The sequence below is a fragment of the Penicillium bovifimosum genome (genome assembly GCF_028826915.1).
Source record: "Penicillium bovifimosum strain IBT 22155 chromosome Unknown utg000002l_segment0_segment0, whole genome shotgun sequence".
Classification (NCBI taxonomy): domain Eukaryota; kingdom Fungi; phylum Ascomycota; class Eurotiomycetes; order Eurotiales; family Aspergillaceae; genus Penicillium; species Penicillium bovifimosum.
The window spans coordinates 4061583-4082903 of record NW_026622711.1 but is presented as its reverse complement, the minus strand read 5'-3'; the positions used below and the strand labels follow the sequence as shown (position 1 = coordinate 4082903).

At 51.2% G+C, this 21321-nt stretch overlaps 9 protein-coding genes across 9 annotated transcripts; 4 read left to right on the top strand and 5 right to left on the bottom strand.

Annotated features, from left to right (window-relative positions):
• Positions 1-168: 168 nt before the first annotated feature.
• N7515_002731 (actin-binding ADF family protein) lies at positions 169-741 on the bottom strand (the record flags this gene model as incomplete). Its single annotated transcript, XM_056663475.1, has 3 exons — positions 169-194; positions 253-383; positions 479-741. The coding sequence occupies 3 exons, from the start codon at positions 739-741 to the stop codon at positions 169-171; spliced, it is 420 nt and encodes a 139-aa protein (XP_056525588.1).
• Positions 742-2322: 1581 nt separating this feature from the next.
• On the bottom strand, positions 2323-4016 carry cp9 (putative serine carboxypeptidase; the record flags this gene model as incomplete). The annotated part of the gene is made up of 2 exons (XM_056663474.1): positions 2323-3710; positions 3776-4016. The coding sequence occupies 2 exons, from the start codon at positions 4014-4016 to the stop codon at positions 2323-2325; spliced, it is 1629 nt and encodes a 542-aa protein (XP_056525587.1).
• A 2840-nt stretch (positions 4017-6856) lies between these two features.
• On the top strand, positions 6857-8847 carry N7515_002729 (TCP11 family protein; the record flags this gene model as incomplete). Its single annotated transcript, XM_056663473.1, has 2 exons — positions 6857-7768; positions 7825-8847. The coding sequence occupies 2 exons, from the start codon at positions 6857-6859 to the stop codon at positions 8845-8847; spliced, it is 1935 nt and encodes a 644-aa protein (XP_056525586.1).
• A 653-nt stretch (positions 8848-9500) lies between these two features.
• N7515_002728 (uncharacterized protein) lies at positions 9501-10853 on the top strand (the record flags this gene model as incomplete). Its single annotated transcript, XM_056663472.1, has 1 exon — positions 9501-10853. One exon carries the CDS (start codon positions 9501-9503, stop codon positions 10851-10853), a length of 1353 nt encoding a protein of 450 aa, XP_056525585.1.
• A 453-nt stretch (positions 10854-11306) lies between these two features.
• N7515_002727 (uncharacterized protein) lies at positions 11307-12372 on the bottom strand (the record flags this gene model as incomplete). Its single annotated transcript, XM_056663471.1, has 2 exons — positions 11307-12043; positions 12204-12372. 2 exons carry the CDS (start codon positions 12370-12372, stop codon positions 11307-11309), a joined length of 906 nt encoding a protein of 301 aa, XP_056525584.1.
• A 1768-nt stretch (positions 12373-14140) lies between these two features.
• On the bottom strand, positions 14141-15513 carry N7515_002726 (uncharacterized protein; the record flags this gene model as incomplete). The annotated part of the gene is made up of 3 exons (XM_056663470.1): positions 14141-14476; positions 14535-14786; positions 14842-15513. 3 exons carry the CDS (start codon positions 15511-15513, stop codon positions 14141-14143), a joined length of 1260 nt encoding a protein of 419 aa, XP_056525583.1.
• A 1762-nt stretch (positions 15514-17275) lies between these two features.
• On the top strand, positions 17276-18142 carry N7515_002725 (uncharacterized protein; the record flags this gene model as incomplete). Its single annotated transcript, XM_056663469.1, has 1 exon — positions 17276-18142. The coding sequence occupies one exon, from the start codon at positions 17276-17278 to the stop codon at positions 18140-18142; it is 867 nt and encodes a 288-aa protein (XP_056525582.1).
• A 244-nt stretch (positions 18143-18386) lies between these two features.
• Positions 18387-18878, bottom strand: N7515_002724 (uncharacterized protein; the record flags this gene model as incomplete). The annotated part of the gene is made up of 2 exons (XM_056663468.1): positions 18387-18718; positions 18812-18878. The coding sequence occupies 2 exons, from the start codon at positions 18876-18878 to the stop codon at positions 18387-18389; spliced, it is 399 nt and encodes a 132-aa protein (XP_056525581.1).
• Positions 18879-19404: 526 nt separating this feature from the next.
• N7515_002723 (J domain-containing protein) lies at positions 19405-20592 on the top strand (the record flags this gene model as incomplete). The annotated part of the gene is made up of 3 exons (XM_056663467.1): positions 19405-19675; positions 19736-19987; positions 20048-20592. 3 exons carry the CDS (start codon positions 19405-19407, stop codon positions 20590-20592), a joined length of 1068 nt encoding a protein of 355 aa, XP_056525580.1.
• Between the last annotated feature and the right edge of the window lie 729 nt (positions 20593-21321).

Genomic DNA, 21321 nt, shown 5'->3' with positions numbered 1-21321 from the left:
CAACAAAGGATATGTAGCCCTGGAGATGAAGACATATTATGATAATGAATTGGATGTCTAGAAATAGAATAATACTACCTCCTAGACCACCCATGATCTGCGAATCGTCCTTCTCATCCATGGGCTCTCTGCTCCACAGAAATATCTCGGACAAAAACCGATCGCTCCTCAGAGAGCCTTGAACTTGCTCAGAACTAGTAACAAACTGTCAGTCGCAAACCCAACAATCACGGAATAACACAAAATACATACTCGTAGCATGAGCCAATTCCGCCTGCGTATGCGCCTGCACATGGAGACTAATATCCAGCAGCGCATAGAACAGATGATCCTTGTTCGAAGTGTAGTACGACTTGTCATGGATGCTTGCACCCTCAGGAACCCTACTCACAACCAACAATCAGCAACCCGAATAGTAAAAACGTACAAGATCAGACCACCGCACAAAGCAAGGCGGGGTCAAGCAAATGCAACCTACCACGTGATGAACACCAGCTTGCTCCGCTGCCCATCGCCAGCTGGCGAATTGTACTTGAATTTTACAACAGCGTAGCGCGGGGTGTCGTCCTTGAAATGGGCGAGGAAGTCATCGTAGTTCTCGTACTTCCCGGACTCGGCGACGGTGATCTTCTTGTCGTGTGCGGATGCTTGGTAAATGACGTAATCGAGGTTATTGGTGCCTTTGACTTCGTCAAAGACGACCTCGCATTCAGGCGTGATGGTTGCGTGGGCTTTGGTCATTGTTGCGGGATTTGGGGGTGTGGTTGTGTTGGAATGGGGGGAGGAGAATTGAGGGGAAGAGAGAAAGAGAGGAAGGGAAGAGCAACAGCTGATGTACTTAAAGTCTGGAGGTACATACGTCGTCATTGGACCAGGATTATGCGGGGAAGCTGCGTACAGTAGTTATGAGACTTTAGACTTTTATGGAGTTGATTGTCATAACCCCGGACTGATCCACCTTGGCTAGTCATGACGTAGGATGTTAGGGTGATCATGGTGCTCTGTTGAAAGATATCTTTACTCAGTTGCATTATTTGTGGTCTGAGAGATGTCCACTGGCTACTTTCTTAGTATGAGTAGAGATAGAGGTGACATTGAGTTTCTTCTAAGGTTTGGGTAGCTTTTGGTAGCTTTTGGTCAACAATAATAAGCTCCGGGTATCGTCCCGGCTAAGTATAAAGTTAAAGCATCACCTAGTTACCCAGAAGCAGCAATGATAGGTAACAGGACACTTTGAATGAACACTCCATAATGTACCTATAACTAGTGTGTAGGTAGAGTCCAAAATTTTCTCTGAGCACATCAAAATTCCCGGGTGATGGAAGATGCCCAGTGACATAACTGTTTGGGTGGTTCGATTCAGGCAAACATGGCCCCATGGGCAATGGAATTTCCATGGTCTGGCAGGAACACACAATCCCACCAAGAGGGGCCCCAACAGGTAAACAATGATCAAGATAAAGAGTGTACCAGAGGCAATGTATCAAAGACAAGGCGGAAGGAAAGGAGAGAGAAAGCGAAAGTGAGAGAAGATGGGCCTTGATCTAATTCCCACTCCTGCAAACCATGCACATTTATCTCGCCCAAGCACTTCCATCTTGTTAAGCCACCAACATAACAGCAAACATCTCAGAAGCGTGATAATAACCATCTAGCTACCCGCGCAACACTCCGATGTTATCACAGGGCTGGCAGGCTGGAGGGGATGGAAAAGAGGGAAAGGAAGGGGGAAAAGGCCCTCAGAATATGTTAAGCGCGAGTCGCGCTGCGCGACTGAAAGCAGACTGCGCATTTCGAGTACACTCCTGGTTCCCGGGTAACCGAGGAGGCTCGTATCATCATAGGGCCTGGTTGGCTGAGTCTCTGAGAGGGGCAGGGAGAGGTGCTGGGTGGTGGGAAGGGGACTACGAAAAGGCGGAAGAGAGGTGTAGAAGAGAAGAAGAAGAAGAGAGACAGGGGAGGAAGAGAGTATTTATACCTTTAGGACGGATGTTTGTGGTGACTAAACGGGAAGGCGCCCTCCAGTTATACCGAAAGGGAAGGCACCTTCTATTCAACACAGCAAACATGACCAGTCGTCTTCTTGGTTGCTGGGTGTTCTCAAACAACCCTGCCTTTCAGTACGGGCTGTTACTATCACTGACTCACTAGGTAGGTAAACCGCTTGTAAGCGCGTTAGCACTGACTATAGTATTTTCTTTTTCTAAAAGTGACTCTAACTAAAACCTGAGGCCCAATCAAGAGGCATAGAAAACCAACCGAACTCCAAAATAGATGACGCCCAAACCCAAGTTACGCTAGGCCCACCTCTCCAAGTCTCTATCAAGGAGCAACCACCACATCGCGGACGTAAGCAAACATCTCCCGCGGCTTATTTACAAACACGCTATGACCAGCACTACGGAAGAAGTGATACGACACACCGCGCTCCATAGCCCACGTGCCCGCAATAGCAACATCAGCAGGAGCAGTCGAAATGACAGTCTGGAGGGTAGTAGCCGCTGGCTTAGGCCTGGACTCCACCTTCTTTGTCACCGATGGCGCAGCATCATTAGCGAAAAACCACTGGCTCGGCTTCTGCGACAAGCCCTGCGCACCGCGCCACGTCATGTTCTGCAACGATAGCTCCACGCCGAAGTGGTTGATCAGCATATCCCACTCGCCCTGGTAGATGTGAAGTGAGACATTGTGCTTGGTGACCAGAGACGGGAGGATGGAGTACTCCGGTGGCTCGGGAGAAGGCACTGAAAGGAGCGTGCCCAAGATGGCGGGGTTGCAGGCACTGTAGCTTCCACTGTTGGGGACATGCAGCGCAGCCTGGACGTCCGCGCGGCTGAAATACTCTGCCAAGAGTGGCTGCTCCGAGACAGCGCTGCAGTCTTGGGAAATGTCGTACATGTCGAAGCAGCCGCGGGTTGTGCTGTTGGCGGACATGGTTGTCATGTAGTCGCTTGCTGTGGAGAAGACGGCACAGGGGCCGTAGCATGTTGAGTTGAATATTGAGGTGCGGACCTCTGCGGCTGTCCTCGGAGAGATGTTGCATGTGCCGTTGACAGCATCTGTAAGGCCCCGGCGCTGGAGACTGAAGGATTCTTCGTCTCGACGTCGGAGGTTGAAGTACTCTGGGTTTCCGGGAATGGGAATTTTACCCTGAGGAGGATAGATGCCGGATTGTGCTAGCACGCGGTTGAATCCACATACTACGTCTGCTTCGTCGAAGACAGATAATACGTCTTCTGGAATTTGGAGCAAGTCCCGCTGTGACCTGAGGTATTTGCCCATGGCAACGGATGCCATGGCCGCTGCGTTTCCCCAAGAGCCGTCACCGAGAGACATTGAGCGTATGTTGAGCGGTGGTGAATGGTTGTCTTCGAGAAGCTCATTTGCAAAGTACGGTATGTAGATACCTGCATACGACTCGCCCATGAGATGAATCCGCTTCGACTGCAGATGTGGGAAGTAATCAAAGAACCCGCGCAGCCATTGCGTAAAGTCGCTCGTCACCCGGATATTGTCCTTCACTGGGTAGGGGAAGCTGGCAGTGGAGAAACCAGTGCCGACGGGTTGATCAACGTAAAGCACGTTTCCCAACTTGGTCCATGAGTGGGGATTGCGAGTGAACCGAGTCGAGTTTCCATCGAAGGTGATGGGTCCATTGCCGGTTGTGAGACCTATCAAAGATGAGCAGCCAGGGCCACCATTGAACCAAACTATATAACGTTAGCAACCATGTGTGCTCACTCGGACCTCATCTTTGCCATAGGTCATGACTTACTGATCAGGTCGTCATCATACTCCCGCTGCTCCGCTTCGAACAACCAGAAGAATATCTCATTCCCGTTCTGTACCCCCGGAACCGGAAGTCGACCTGCCCAGCTAGACGGCAAGTCCGTAACTCCCGGCAAGGAATGTACTTTGAACTGGGATGTATCGTGTGAGCCCATACCCCGAGAAAGGACAAAACCCGGCGCTGCCCATAGAGCATGGACAAAGTATAGCAATGCGGAGAGATTCATGATCGAAACTCCCGGTGTCTTGCTCAGCTATGATATTTTCGCTTCTTCTTGGCTGATGATCGATGCCAGGTTCGAATCTGCGAGGGCAGTATGAAGCTGGAATGGTCCTGCAAAACAGATTCCACGTGGGATATCATGTTTCCTTTTTATCGCTTTGTTCTCAGACATGGTGGTGGTTCTCGGGTTATTGAGCGGGCGGTTATTGAGACTGAATAAGGCGTTGTTGAGCCTGATTAGGACGTCAATAAGGACAGCGGGGTATTGAGCCCAAAGACATGGCGAGTTGATTCGACGGTCTGACCAGAGTCATGCCCCTCTATAGACTGTGGACATGTCCTGAATCACACTAATCTTATTGAGGTCTGAACTGAGCGTTAGGATTGGGTGGATGTCCAAATGAAGGTGGACGAGGGATCGGGCCATAGGGCTAATTAGACATGGTGTTAATACACACCTCGTAATAAGATACCCGATTCCAAGGTTGGATTCAGGATTTTCATTTCCATTTATACATGTCAGAGTCAGACTGTCAGAAATGGTATCATACTCAGCAGGGGGTATATTCAAAAACAACAGATAAGTGACGTCTACGGTCTACCACGCTACCTGGCGTCACGTGCTCCCTATCTCAATGCTCCGCATGATATGTCCCACCAAGACCTGGCCCATCACGAGAAGACGAGGGCGGACTCCGGAGTATGGCATACAGGCACCAGCTAAAGGCAAAACTTTCCTTTACCGCGCGCTTGCGGCGTACCATCGCGGCAAGGGTGAGATTGTCCTCTGTGTAGCTCTACACATGTGATGGCAACAGAGAGAGTGAGGAGTTTACTAATTACCGCGTATCTCAGATCGATCTCAGCGAACGGTTGTCTTCTTGGTGATGTTCGGCAAAGGCTTGGAGCACCGATCATGTTATTGCGTAACCTAGACCCCCGCAACGGTCTTTGCAATGGTACCATCATGACTGGAGGCATCTCTGCCAAATGTCAGTATCGATCATACGGGTACCATTGTAAAAACGTCGTGGGGGCTTGGGTTATGCAATAGCACGACTGGAGCACCAAGCCTTAGGCGAATATCAATCACCAAGGGGAAGACTGTTCACCGAGATAGTCAGAGATATTGGGTAGCAAAGTCGTCACTCTCTCTGTTCGCATCACAAGTATCAAACGACTTGAAAGTATACTGGTCGTCGTCACCCATAGTATGCAAGATCTGGTTGAATGCCCGAAGATCAACATTTCGTGCGGTATGGCGCCTTCAGCGAAGAACTCTCGAGCACGGCATACATGCGAATGGTGACATGCTCACTGTGCGTCAGACGCGGGCGTTCAGTTTTGTGGAGGGCCAAAGGTAACATTATCCGAATTCGGCGACCTTAATCGCAAACTCCCATGTAATGCTCGGACCGGCGACTCGGCGAGCTATCCCAAACTGCCGCGTAGGAGATATGCGGCAGATAGGAGACGCATCCGCAGAGAAGCAGCACTTCGAGATGCTTACTGGCAATTGTCGCGTGTCATCGATTCGATTCGGACGGGAAAGAGGGAGCGGAGAGAGAGGAGAGCAAGGAGAGACAGGAATGGATTGAAGACATTGGAAGGCGGTAAGTTAACGTATGCGGTAGTTAAGCGAGCTGCGGATACGTAACTTGATATCTCAACAACCACGTTTGTTTCTGCTTCCATGGTTTGTCGATAGCCATTGATAAGGCCTAAGAAGCCTGTAGATTAATCTTAAGTGAATTGAAACTGTGGTTTACTAGTTGACTAGATGTTAATAGACACCTCGTCCCTCAGGCTATAAGGCGCCAATAAATTGAGGCCTTAAGGCTCCAAGGCCGCAAGGCTTCAAGGCTTCTAACCTGTCCAAGGATCTTGGCAAGGCCCCAAGGCTTCAAGGCACGCCGAACCGAATACATTCCGATCCCGACGGGGGACCGAGTGCTTCATCTCCTCCGACCATACCGACTGATACCATTAGAGGGGATCAAAGGAACCAGTGTACCTATCATGTAGTATGTACGGAGCACCTGGTAACCTGGTCATCCACAACCCGCCAGTAGTTCCCCGATAAAAGAGGGAGAGACTCACGTGGTTCAAAGTTCAAAGTGAGGCGGACTTTGTCCCCTCCCCCTTTCCCCAGAATCGAATGGAATCAGATATGCAGATGCAGATGCAAGATGTGACAGATCGAATCGCAAATGGAATGTTACAAAAGTCCAAAGTCGAGGGCTCTGCTCGCGGGTAGCAGCAGTGGAATGCCTGCTTGCGTCCACCCGAATCCGGTGTCGATCTGGATACACTCACTATATCAGTTCATCCCGGTCGCTTTGCCAATGGTTTCCTTTTCTTTTCTTTTTCCTTTTCGCCTTGGATTTATTCATCTGCATCCTTTTACACAGTACACACATCTGCACCTCGGGGCTTGTTTGCTCTATCCCCAGACTCTCGTTGAAAGACATTCGAACTTCTCTACACCTCTAACACCACCTCTTTGTGTTTATTGGCATTTATTCTTCTTTATCCTTTATTCTTGCCTCTCATAATTTTTTATTATAAATTTTCACCCCTTTTACCTCCCTAAGGCACCCCTGATCGGGAACCACGAGGCGATCCACGCAGATCCAAGCAATCCTCGGCTCCACAACAATTGACAGCTCACTTGCATCACTTTTGGGTGACTGCGGATTGGCTGGCTGCCTGAGGCAAACAGGGGGTTACTTATTTGTGAGTCCCATCACATTCGCCTTGTTCGGTGCATGGGCCATTGCCCTTCCCTCATCTTCCTTTGACTGACAATCCTCAAGGGAGGCTCCCGATATATCGCCTGGAGCGATGGATCTACAAGGTACCAAAGAAGCCCGGACGCAGGAAGAGGCCGAAGGCTCTCTCGAGGCGTATGGCGCTGGAGGTGGTCGTTCCAAAGAGTATCACAAGAGTGAGGGGCGAGACTCTCGTAACCATGATGACCGAACTTCCATTCATCCTTTGCGCCGTCGCCAGCAAACTTTCGCCTATCCCCACGGAGCTCAACGTCCTGCCTCGTCGGTGCCGGTAGTTCTAGCTCGCTCTCGAGAGCCCTCACCGTCACCGGAAGCCATCAGTATACCTAAAGCCTTAGGGCTAAGTTCTCGCGATCAACGCCTGTTGCGCAAAGCCCGGCGGTTTCCACCAGTTACGAAGAAGACGCTTAGCGAACTCGATTTGCATTGTATCATGAGCAACATTAACCTCCGGATGGATGCCAACTTCGATCGTGACCTGCACTTCAAGCCTGATCTAGAAGGGGAGAAGGGTCAGCGCAAACGGAAAGAAGCTGCGGACTACTGGGACTCTTTGGCCACAGAGATTGCTATCTACGCATACCGTGCCGCAACTGCCGATAGCGTCACCGAGGAAGTCGAGACGAGTGATGGTGCTCGACGGACCTTCGATCCTCGTTTGCCCGCCTTATTCGAGACATTACAGGACGTCATCAAGACCCTTGTCCCGGAATGCGATCATCCGACTGTGATGCAGAACCTAGAGGTTCCATTGCTGATGCAACAAATACGCAAAGGCGTTCTCGACATGCTTACACTGGCGACATGGCTGGCAAAACTGTTGAAAACACATTGTGCTCCGATGCGAGATGAGTGGGCGGATCATATGGTCGAGCAAGTGCGAAAGGGCTCACAATCCCAAGACCCCGCGGAGATCGTCAGTGGTCTGCAGACGCTATTCAACATTCTCGAGGCGATGAAGTTGGTATGTCATATCTATTCCCTTCACCTCAAGGCTTCCCCAACTAATATATCCTTAAGGACGTCGCCAACCACCAGATCCGAGCATTCCGTGTCCTCCTCATCGAAGACACAGTCCCCTTCCTCCAGGAATACTTCCAAGGCAAAATAGCCCGAGGCAGTTTCCAAGTCGAGCCCTCCCGAGACTGGTACCTCTCTGTGCGCGAACAAGCCCGCCAAGACGACGCAAGCGCAGACCCTCAAAAAGCATCAACACCGCAAACAGAGACCAGCCTCAAACCGCTCGAAGCCCTATTCCGCGGAATTTCCGGCCAACTCCTCCAATTCCTTCCTCCCACTGACTTCCCCGATACCTTCTTGTTTGACTCCGAGCGTCTCTGGCAACTCCGCTCCACAATCCAAAACCTGATCAACCTCGACATCGCCTGGTACATCTTCGAGTCATATGTCAACAAGCACAAGCGGTATCTCTCCGCCCCAGACGAAACATACTCCACCTTCCGCTCGCGCATCTGGTCCCTAATGGAAAACGGCATGGACCTGCAGAACCGAATTGCCGGGAACCCAGCCAACAACGAGGACGATCCGGACCACCGCGGCGGAAAGCGCTGGACGCAGAATATGCGCTGTATCGCGCTCGAGATTGCCCGCTTTGCCTGTGCAGCACTACAGCTCGACGCTGTCGTCGCGGACGAGGTCATTGTCCCCATCGAAGAGGCACTTGAGTGGCATCTCTCGAATGAGTCCGACCTCTTTTCCTTCTTCCAGAACAGGATGCGTGGGAAGATCCTCACTGCCACGATGACTGCCGCTCGTCGTTACTTGCCACTCTCCCCGTTGGCTATTTGTGAGTCGCAGCGAGTCCCTCTTTCTGCCACACCGGCCATTCCTCCGTCGCAGGGTGCAAGATTGACTGCGCCTGGATCGTCGTCGCAGACTCTCGATGCACAGCAGTCCGATATTGAGCGCATTGGGATGCGTCTTGCTCATATCGGTGTGCTGCACTGGCGGGTTTGGGCTCCTTTGTTGTACCTTCGGGATGAACTCGCAATGGTGGAGCTTGGGCAGTGGGCGTTGGTATAGAATGTCCTTCGACCCTTGTTTGAGTTGAGTTTCGAGTTTGGTGTTGGTGTTGATTGTTGGTGTTGATTGTTGGCTGTTCATTATTCGTTGTTACTTTTTGTTTTTTGTGCTTTATTTTGTTTCTCTTGCCTTTCAGCGCCTTGCATTTACTACATCTTATCGGGGGAGTTCTCATCAGTCCAGGCGTTTACCGACAAAGGTACCGTCGAATGCCCGCAGACAAAAGGGTGTTATCATTTCACTGGGTAATAGAAGGCGCATATACTTTGTACCTATTGATTATTCACTTGCGAAATAGAATCGACTTGAAGCTATTTCTCCTCCTAGTAACTATGTTCTCCAACCAATAAAATCCAAGTCCCGAACTCAATCCGACCCAGTCCCACGGTAGACGCGAACGTCGACGGCCCGTGCGCCGATCAGCGCGATCAACATTCCACCCAATCCACCCTATCCTCAGGGACCATTCATTCCCCCATTCTAAAAATATTCACCATGCCTCCAACCTGATACCAAAACCAGTTTCTACCTAGAAACCCGCGATCAGACCGAAAATCCGCGAGTGACGCGCTTACACCCATGTGATCGCCAATATCCCAACCCAACCCCAAAAAAGCAATAGCACAAACAAAAAGCAAAGCAGCTTTTTCCCAATGCGTCTCTCTGCAGCGCTGTATTCCCCGCACCCCTGGCTCGCATGCTTGAAATCAGCGCAGTTGCAGCGCATAGCGCGCGCAACGGGGATCCAATCGTCCGGCACGAAGGGTGTTCTCGTTGAGCGCATTGCGGCGGAATTGACGTTGCAGTCGCAGTCGCAGTCGCAGTCGCAGTCGCAAGTGTCGGCAAGTGGAGATGGTGCTGTAGACACAGTCAGCGGGTCTGGTACCACTGTATCCCAAGACCGACGACAGGTCGAACCCGGGTCGATATCATCGGGAATCAGAATCAGACCGCGTTCAAGGCAAGACGCACTCCCAACGTCCAATACAAAACCATGGAGCATCCTCAGCATCGATATGGGCATCCAAAACCTCGCGTTCGCACATCTTCTCGTGCCGCGCTCTGAGTCCAAGGGGATAATAGATGCCCAGCCAGCACTGGAGCTAACAGCCTGGCACCGGCTGGCCTTATCCGAGATATCGACATTGAGTTTACCCGGCTCTGACGATGGTATCGACAAACCCGTTATCGGGGACCGTCGGACTATCCCAGAAGCAGAAGCGGAAGTAGCAAATGACCAACCTGCCAAATCCAGACAAGAAAAGGATAAACCCTCCTTCTCCCCGGACCTCTACGCCGCGGCCGCCTATACCCTAATCTCATCACTCCTAACAGCCTACCGCCCAACACACGTGCTAATAGAGCGCCAGCGTTTCCGCTCTGGTGGCGGTAGCGCGGTGCAAGAATGGACGTTGCGCGTTGGCGTGCTGGAGGGCATGCTGTATGCTGTTTTGCATACGCTGCGGCATGAAGGGAAGTATGCGGATGTGGTGGTTGAAGGTGTTGAGCCGAAGCGGGTGGTTAGGTATTGGCTTGAGGGTGAGGAGAATGGAGATATGGATAAGAAGGAGAAGGGGGAGAGACTTACTGCGCGGGATGTCAAAAAGGCTAAGATCGATCTTGTTGGGAGGTGGATTTCTGCCGCGATTCTGGGTGCAGATGGATCCCAAGGGCTGGAGTCTGGTGTTGAGGGTAGTAAGATTGTTCTTGCGGATAGGGCTAGGTGTCCTGTTGTGCATGGTGTTGCGGATGCGTATTTGCGGAAATGGCAGGGTCGGATGGTGAAGAAAGTCAAGGGGAGGGCGAAGAGTACTCGTGCGAGGACTTTGTCTTCTTCATCCACTGGATCGTCTGGGTCTGCTATCAATGATGAGGTGGTTCCCGATTTGGGGAAATTGGATGACCTTGCGGACTGTTTGTTGCAGAGTGTAACGTGGGTCGAATGGCAGGTCATGCGGGACCGCATTGCGAGGGATGGGGCTGCAGCGTTGGACTCGATCCCATAATAAGGGCATATATAGCGTTGCACGGTTCGATCGCGCTGAGTGGGGCGTTGTGATGGTTGGAGATGTATCCTGAGATGAAGTCTGTGGATCATGTTGAGTGCTCAGCTCTTCCAATAGGTATCATACCTGATGTACACTAATCTTTAAAATGCATATTATCAAAGAGATATAAGCCGCAACCTAGCACCGTTAGGTATTAGGCTACAAATCTATCTATTCCATGTTCATGATACTGAGGTCGAAGGCCAAGGACTTTTCGATAAAGGAAATGCTGCCCGTTTTATTAGACTAGAAAGCAAGCCTCCCGCAGGTGACCAACGAGCAACGCGCCTTCAAACGCCGTTTAAGGCCAAAGCGGCGCGGAACCCCAAACTCCTGACAAAAACGTGAAGCAAATCAGGCACATTCCCCCCAAGTCTACCGGGACCGTGGCCGAAACTCCTTCGCCTTCCCCTATTCCATCTCCTCAGCCACCTTCAGCCAGTGCTCGAGTAGATCCTCCTCAGGACTGGTTAATCTGGTCTCCTCCGGTTCACGGAGGGTGGCCAGTCCCAGAGTGTCAGACTCGGCCTGGTACTGAGGAGCTACCATGTCAGAAGGATCTGGCAGGCTTGGTTGAGCTACCTGCGCAAAGGGGCTCGGGCCGCTCGAGGGGAATTGTACCCCCCCGTATGGAACTTCACCTGGGTAGTTGAACCACATTGAGGTGAAGTCAAGGGTGCTTTGAGCTTCAAAGTCGGGCTGGTCAGGGCTGGGGGTCGGGGGAAAGGTTCCTTGGGACACCGTCCGACGGACGGTGCCAGTGGACTCGGCCTCCGAAGTCAGAGCAGATGCGGAGGGACCCCCACGCTCCGCCTTCTTCTGGCGCTTGTCATTGGAAGGGTAGCCTAGATCATGGTCCGAGGCTTCCGGGCTATCATGCCGGCGTTTCTTTGAGTGGCCAGGGCGGGAGGGGCTTTGCTTCTGCCGCTGGCTCCGCCGGTTTGCAAGCGCGGCACTCCGTTTCAGCGGGGGAGGCACAGGCTTCCCTTGGCCCTCTCGCGTGGTACGGAGCTTGGCAAGATGCTGGACGATAGCCCCCTCGGTAAACTTCGGACCCATGATCTCTGCCACCCTCTCCCAAGGAACCTTCACCCCCTCTTTGTTGCATGCCCACTGTATAGTGAGCAGCATCCGGATGTCGACGTCCGCTATATCAATCAAATGTTAGCTTGTTCTGCAACACATTCATCACGTTTATAAAGGATTTTGAGTGTGACTCTTCGTCCTGCTAGGTATGCACGATCCCGGGATTGCTTTAGACAGTGACGGCCTGCACAGACAAAGACATGAAAAGATTTAAAGACTCACTATTCCAACGGACAGGCTTCGCCCCCCGCCTGCTACTGGACGGCTCGGCGCCCTCCTCTCGGTTCGAATCCTCTCCAGCTTTCTGGAGCTGGACCTCCATCTCGGCACGGGCCTGTTTCTCGGCCTCGTGCCCGGCTTTGTCGTCCGTCGGCTTCTGATTGCCTCCCATTTTTAACCAACTGAATCAAAATAATGTTGTTAGCTCATGCATTTGTTGTGACACATAAGCACTTCAAGCTCTTGGGGAGGTGTATGCCATATAAGATTGTCTTAACTCCGTACATGGAAAAAGACAACAAACGTAAGAGACTTTCAAGGGGACCTAGACATTTGTCCAAGGTAAGAGGCCAAAGATGATATGTTCAGACAAAGGGAATCACAATGCTGACCATGGCACCTGAACTCTTGGTAATCATACACAAGTCCAAGATACGGGGAGATAGTGAACGCTCCAGGGAAACTCTATGGACCACCACCAGACCGATGTCACGCAACTCACCTGGCCGAGATTGTGCTAGTGCACGAAGCGGGAGAGGATCGTGGTAATGGATGAGGTTTTCACAGTTGAGGAGACTGTGAGCAAGAGAAATTTGACTGCAGTCAAAAAGAAAGTCAAGATATGAAGAGGGCTGTCGAACACAAAGTCGAAGAACGAGTCGCGGGTGTAGTGGAGGAGAGAAGAGAAGAAGAGAAGAAGAGAAACAGTTCAGAAGAGGGCCTATAATATAGCACTAACCCAACAGAAGCAGGGTGGTGCCTTAGGATTCTCTTCCCTGAAGACATAGTTCAGGAAGGAGCTCAACATTCAGACATGCTCCTTCCCTGGGACCCGGGCATATCTCACTCCCACTAGATCGTCACTGCAGCCTTGCAGTCATACTGTGTATATGAAATTGATTGCTGCGATGAGGACTAACTTGCTGCGCTGTTTCTTCTCCCAGGAACGATCTATACCCATACTACCGAGTTGCAAGTCTGGCACAGCCAACCAACCCCTAGGGCGTATTCTTGGACTGACAAGTAGTCTTCGCTTCTAACTGTCCCGGCTCAATTTTGATTCTCAACTAGAAATTAGATTTACTTATTGTTTAATCAAATGGATGGGCGTATCATATGGTATAGCAATAATTTTGTAGAGGCCTTGTTGATTTACTGTGTTGTAATTTACCTCTTTTACTATGTGGTTTGGAGCTGCCGACTCGCTTGGGTTCACGAGTCACGACTCGTCACGACTCGTGAATTACGTTAACTAATTGTTTCTTAGCAAGAGGTAATCGCATTTATGTCAATTCACATTCTTTCACTAGGATACCGATACCAATCCGATCCATCGGCCTTCAACTTGGAACCTAAAGAACGAAGACATGAAAGTAAAAAGGCACCACCTTGTGATCATCTGTGGAATGAATATCGTAGTAAAGAAACAAAAGAAGATAAGTTTTGGTTGGAAACAACACAAGCAAGGGAATATCCGGTCCTCGAAGTAGACGTGCCACCACCCGTCAAGACGATCAAAGAGAACTGAGTTCTGAGCCTAATAGAGACCGGTCCTATGATAGATCAATTTCACATTGGTAGATAAGAATGCAAGCTAGGAAATGTCATGCCATACGTCGATTTTGGGCATTGTCGTCCACGGTTAAGGTTGGCAGCCTGCAACAAGTAACACGCAGACTGGGAGACAACATATGCCCAAAAAGAACTAGGCAAGATAGATCCACGGCAAGAATAGAAGAGTCCGAAAGAAAGAGAAATGGCAGAAAATGGATCGTAGATAAAGAAGTGAAATCGAAAACATCTGCACCGAAACTTGGCGGTAGGCACAGAACCAGCGCGCCTTTGCGCGAGTAGAAGGAAATCGAACTCTCTCCAATCATCGACAGGCTCGCAACTCGCTACAACGAGGTGGAGATCCCCTCACATTAGCAGTGTGTTGTTTAGATGAAGTGGCGCCGCCAGTTGGCAAAGCGAGCCTTGATACTGGGGGTGCTACTGGGCGAAGGCTGGGCACTGGGAGTAGGGGTCGGTGTGAAGCTAACGGAGCCAGAAGGTGTCCGGGTAGCGAAGCCGCTAGAGACACTAGGTGTGCGGGTCTGAGGGATGCGGGTATAGGATGCAGTCTGAGGGCGGGTGGTCGCGCCGGCAGTTCTAGTGACAGTCTCATGTGCACCATCGCCGTGGCCACTGCCGGATCCGTTTCCATGTCCATTGTCATGGCCCTGGCTACCTCCCTGGTTGTTCTCGTGGCCAGTAGCGCCAGTTTCAGTAGGGAGCTGGAGAAAACGAAGAGTCAGCATTGTTTATTAAGGTCAGTGGAAAAGTAGCACATACAGCAGTCACGGTCTCAGTAACGGTAGCGGTGACGGTAACGGGATTACAAGCACCCGAGCCATTGCCAGCACCGTTTCCAGAGCCAACCTCATTGTTTCCAGAGCCGGCATTGTTGTTACCAGAGTCAGCTCCACCGGAGGCAGTAGGGACCGCAACGAGGGTGACAGTCTCGGTGTGGGTGGAGTGCAGAGTAGAGGTCAGATAGTGGGTGGTGTCCTCAGTGGGTTGGGTGATCTGGGCATCAGATCCAGTCTATATCAGTGTTAGCTCGATCTCTGAATCATCAGACACCGGAGGAAGCACATACAGCAGTGACAGTGTGCTCTGCAGTCACGGTCTTTGTCTTGTAAATGGTAGTGGTCATGACGGTAGTCGAGGTGCCAGAACCAACGGTGTAAGTCAGAGTCACGGCGCTGGTGGTGAGAGACACATCGCCGGGGATACCAGTACCGATTGAAGCAGACACAGTGCTGTCAGCGTCGCCAGACGAGGGCTTAGGGACACCGGTAGCACCAGGTCCATGGGGAGGAACGCTAATGGGGGTGCGGGTCACAGCCGGCTTGCTGGAAGAAGCGACAGGCGAAGACGAGCCAGCAGGCTTGCTAGAGGGAATGGGAGAGGCGCTGACGCTAGGAATAACGACTGAAGAGGAGACGCTGGGGGCGACAGACGGAACAACGGAGCGAATGACACTGGAAGTGACAGACGGCACCACGGATGGGCTCACACCAGAAACGACAGAGGAGGCAGCAGAAGACTCCACGGCAGAGCTCTCCTTGGAAGTGACCGCAACAGAGGTAGTAGTCTCTGGAGCTGGCTCTGCAGCGGTGGGCACAACAAGGACAGTCGAGGTAGAAGCCCCAGAAACCGAGTGAGAGGAACGAGGCTCAATACGATGAGCATGAACACCCTCATGAGCTTGGCCAGCAGCAGCTAGAGCGGCCACCAGGACGACAGAGAACTTGTTGATTCCAACCATGATGAAGATTGTTGACGATGGTGAAGTGAAATCGAATGCGAAGTGAGAAAAATATAAACAAAAACGCGTTGGATTTAAATAAGCGAAAGTGATGAAGTAGGAAGGAGCGAACGAAGGAAAGAGCGAAGTCAATTCGCAGGGAAGGAATGGCTTCTCACAGAGAAGGAAAGAAGAGAGTCGTGATATGCAGGAAGTAAAGAAGAAGTGAAGAAGAAGTGAAGGAAGAAAATATGGAGATCAAGACTAATTAACTCTCTTCAAGTTAATTACCTATCGAGCTAATTGCCCGTTATTGACTAATCTAGACGTATTAATCTAGGGTTATGTACTTCGAGATGGACCACTTTACATAGACCTTCTCGGTGTTGTGGACTTGTGGATCTACCGTTGACCGACAGCATCAGTATCCGATACGGCCCCACTGTCTCAGGTACGGCCAAATGATGGAAATTATTTCGGTATTTATTGGCCCAGCCGCCCAGCCTATCAGCCTCTTACTGGACTTCGGCTTTGAAGTGTGGCGTCATGACCTGTCACCAAACGGCGTTTGAGGGCACTGCTCCGACACGGGTGTATATGAACGTGGGACAGCATACCTAGTGAACTACGCAGTATCACCAGCCACAGTGTAATCAGTCAATTGCGGTAGACTCGAAGTTCACATGCCCCTATGTAGTTAAGGCCATAAGGAAGTCTGGCCTGACTCCCAAGAATCTAGACCTTGCCTCTTGGAACTGAGAGCACTGCCAGATTTCCGGGACGTTCGGGGCAGATTGGCAAGGCTGTTTAAGCCCCGAATCTCTGGGCTGTACTCCGTACTCCGTAATAATACGTGACATGAGGCACAGGCATGACGGCTGGTGGTTTCACATAAAACACTTCTGGCACACCCGACTCGGGAGTCAAAGACCCACCCCCCAGCTATTTCGCGGGATACAGATTAATCTCTGAAATAAAGACGGACATGGTATTCCGAGCTGGACCCCGGTTGATATACCGCCCATATATTGCCCCAACGTGGATAGTCTACTACAAACGCCGTCTATTGCTGTGGGGCATAGGTGGGAAATATTGCATCCAAAGATCGACGCTGCCTGAATCGAGGAATTGAGTCTAGGCTTGAGTGAAAAAGAGCACGGCCCTTGGGATTTCATGTCGTTTGGGTCAAGTTGTTTCATCTCCAGGGCTTGGAATCGACGCCAATGCGGAGGCTGTTTGTAGGCATCAACAGTCCTGGTGTCATTCGTGGCATCCATGTTGATGAATCCCCGATCAAGATATGATCTAGAAGAGAATTCAGACGATAGAAATCTGAGTCAAATCTCCGATCCCGCACAAATCGTTCCCAGCCGTGGATGGCACGGAACGGAGCTTTCAAGAATCAAAGATGAAACATTCCGTAGTTATCTGGCCCCGGTGTGCCCCTCATCAACTCCGCCAATTTCCAGATCTCGCGCTTTGATCTTCCAGGGTATGCAGACAATAGCCAATCTTCAATGGATTGACGATTGCCTGGACCATAAGATGATAAGTCATTTCCTGGGATGTAAGGTGTTAGCTATACAATTCACATAGTCTTCACCATAGCCTTGATGGAATTGTACAAAGTGTAGTCACTGTTTACGTCCATTTTAGCATGATCAGTGTATCAAAGGCGGTGACGATCTCGTTATCTTATCGCGATGACAGCATTCCGCATCTGCACCTGTGAACAGGATAGACCTGGAGCACGACACGAAGCCCGATAAATCGATTTAGGAGCATGTCTTCCTTCCAAGCCCTTCGGACCCAGTATGCCTCACTACTCAAGCGGTTTCTGGCCTCAACCAAGGACTTTGATGTCTTGACAACCATCCCACCCGACCACTCTGCGGAATCGGAGACACTCTATGTCCTGGACTCGTCCTTCAATCCCCCCACCCGCGCGCACCTTCGCATTGCCACCACTGCACTCCTAGAAAAACCCCAGCCACGTCCACGGCTGCTCCTCCTCCTCGCAACCCAGAATGCAGACAAGCCATCCAAGCCGGCCTCCTTCGAGGACCGCTTAGTGATGATGGAGCTGTTTGCGCGCGATCTCCGCTCCCATCTGGCATCGACACCGGCATATTCTGCCTTGGGACTCACGCACACCGTCGAGTCACTCCCACTGATTGATATCGGTGTCACCAAAAAGCCGTATTTCGTCGATAAAGCGGTTGCCATCGAGACATCCGATTCTTATCCTGTTCCGCTAGAGCAGATCCATCTTGTGGGGTACGATACACTGATCCGGATCTTTAATTCGAAATATTACCCCCCGGAACACACTTTGAAACCCTTGGAGACTCTATTCTCGAAGCACCGGCTGCGTGTAACTATGCGGCCGAGCGGTGAGTGGGGTGGGAGGGAAGAACAAGAAGAGTTCGTGGCGGCTCTTGCTAGAGGTGACCGAGAGAATGAGGGCGGGCACAAGGAATGGGCCCAGCGCATCAAGCTAGTCAATGGTCGTGCTCCCACTGACGAGCCAGTGAGTTCGACGAGAGCTCGTGAGGCGATACAATCAGCTCCTCAGGATCTCGACTTCCTGGTTCCAGATCAAGTACGGCAGTTTGTACTGTCGGAAAATCCATATGCTGGAGGTTCTTAGACGTAGATACCCAGACGAGTGTACGTAGGTAGCGAGATATCTTTCCACTTCCAATTCGTAAGATCACAATGCATGGATTATTGCATAAACACATCCATGCCACCGACGCCAAATCCGGGAGTCACCCCACATTGTCCCAATATAACCAAAGCACTTTTTTACACACATATGGTACATGACAGAGTGTGAACCCGACGGGGCATTCACATCCCTGATTGTCAGCAATCATCGCGACAATCGATATTTACTGCTTGTATTCTTCATCTTCTCGTTTTCCCAGAGTGTACGCTAGTCCACCACCGACCATGTTGACCAAAGCCAGACCCATGGTCGCACCGCGCACAACACCCCGGACGCCAAACCTCTTCATGAACGGTTGGCGGCGGCGGCCTGCGAGAAGTAGATAGAGTCCCGAGAAGGCCGCGCTCATGCCGGCAGTATCCGTCTTGAAGCCCTGCAAGTTTGCATAGCTGGTGAAGATCAGCGCTGGCGGGAAGAGCATAGGAAAGAATTGGAAAGGGCGCATGTGCTGAGCGGCAATGAGCGAGGCGAGCAGCGTTGGTGGGAATGAGTTTTCTGAATGAGAGACGTCATCAGTGACTGGTCAATCGCGACATAGCTGGCCCTGCTAGCTAGACCGTGAAGCCAGGCTATTCATGAGCCACTTACCACCCCATGCTCGGAAGCGCTGAACTATCGTCTGCTTTGTCTCTTCGACTACCGAATCGTTCGTCATGATGGAGGTGAAGTCGAAAAGTATTGGGATCGAGGTGAGACTTATATGAGACCGGCGGATGTTTGAGCTATGACAGCCAAGGATTGGTGCTTGCTGCAGGTATGTTAATGAAAGATGCGTCTACAGAATAGAATTCAAGACAACTCACAATCCAATGTAGTCAAAACGTTGGCAGGATTATCGGTTCGGCAGGAAGTAAAGGTAGCTTATCGCAGTGTTCGGCGCAACTTGACGTTCCGATGCTTGGCAACACCTTAAGACCACGCTTTTTCCCCAATTCGTGCCCGCCGAACTAGCCACATCTGTTGCTCGGATTCCTCTCTAATCTACCCAGGCCACCTGCATTTCTTGAACTCCTTATCGCACTGTGTTTGATTACTTCAAATCAGGGCCCATCCTTTGCCCTTTATCTGCGGTTCTACGCCACCCTGCGTCCTCTTAGATTCCCTCGGGCCCTCTCTTCCTTTACACACCAAGCCAGTGTCGCCGAAAATCCGCCAGATTCTCCTCAATAACCACCGTCGCCATGCCATCGGCTTCGGCATCTGGTTCTGACGCCAAAAGCGGAGGCGCGACGTCGCGCGACCATAAGCAGGGTAACCAGGATCGCAAGTACACACCAGAGCAGAAAGCCGCCGTGCTTCGAATTCGAAAATGTCAGCCCACAGCCTTCTACGAGATTCTGTTGGTTGAGCGCTCGTCCACGGACAACGAGATCAAGAAGGCGTATCGAAAACAGAGTTTGTTGACGCATCCTGATAAGAACGGATATGAGGGCGCAGACGAGGCATTCAAGAGTGAGCGACAACAGACCCTAGCCCACATTCTGGTATATTGATTCTTACGCGTGATGGCAGTGGTCTCGCGTGCCTTCCAGATTCTTTCCGACGAGGAAAAGAAGGCCAAATACGACAGATTCGGCGGCGACCCTGATAGCAGATTCCAGCCTGGACCCAGCGCTTCAAGCGGTGCTTCTCCCTTTGGTGGTTTCGGCGGCGGATTCCCCCGTGGAGGTGGCGGTCCGAGATTTGACGAGGAGATCTCAGCAGAGGAGATGTTCAACCGGTTCTTCAATGGTGGATTTGGCGGAATGGGCGGTGGTGGATTCGGTACGTACAACCATGTGTTGGCCTAATACTCGTTTCACCAGGATTAAACGATTTATACAGGTGGGCCAGGATTCGTCTTCAATATGGGGGGTGGTCCAGGGTTCCGAGTACATCAATTCGGAGGCCAGACACCCCGTCGTCGGCCTCGCCCAGCAGCCAATGAGCAGGAAGCCCCTCCGATTGATGCTCGCAGTCTCCTTCGCCAACTATTGCCGCTCATCCTTCTCTTCGTCCTGCCCCTTCTCTCGTCTCTCTTTTCTGGCTCCTCAACACCATCCGGACCATCCTATCGATTTGATACCCCTGTCTCCCCGCATACCCTTGGCCGTTCGACTCCGAAGCTCAACCTTAATTACTTTGTGAACCCCCTCGAAGTGGATAACTTTAGTGCACGAAACTTCCGGGAGCTGGACTCGCGTGTGGAGGTGGAATATGTCAGAAAATTGCGCCACGAATGTGACGCTGAAGCCCATGAGCGGGAGCGGAGGTTGCAAGATGCACAGGGATGGATCTTCCCTGATGTTGAGAAGATGAAGAAGGCCCGCGCCATGGAGATGCCAAACTGTCGACGTCTAGATCAACTGAAGACCAAGGGGAGATTTTAATTGCACTGGAATATGACCCGAGGCGGCTTCTTGGGCTACTATCGTGGAAGGTGCTTTAATATCATTAGCATACAACCCTAGGCCGGCGTCTGGATTTTCACTCCATTTTCTGTACATTGTACCTATTCCCTATATTTCCAATGCATCCATCAAACACGATGTTGTCTATGTGTCTTTTGCTCCCCGAGGTAGATATTAGTTTTCATTCCCATATAACTAGTGTTCTGGTGTAGCCTAGGCAAGATGACCGAATCATGCACTCAATAACGAGAAATAGGGTCTGTATTCTTCTACAAAGGAACAGATGCCCGATAGTCGGGTGTATGTTGTAGGTATCATTGTGGAAATCCTGGTGTTGGATAATTGGATGCAGTTCCAGAAGAAGTGTATCTACTTGAGAGTTACAGCCCTAACGCGGAGAGCCATAGCGAAACGGAAGTACCATCAGGATCTGAACCCTCACCACGCAAATCAACAGACCCCGGTAGCGCTACACAGTAGTTAACGGGTTGCCTCAGTGCGCTCTGATCGCATGGAGCCAATGATGAGGCCGAATTCTGCTGGATTCTGCCACGCTAAGCCCCAAATATGCTGATTCGCCTCGCTAGAAGGCGCAGGCGGTGGAAGGCCATCATCACCGCCCGGGGACCGAGCTGCTTAGTCACACGTGATTATGGCGCCCGCTTTGAATCAGATGAATCAGAACAAAAGCGAATCTCCACGATCACT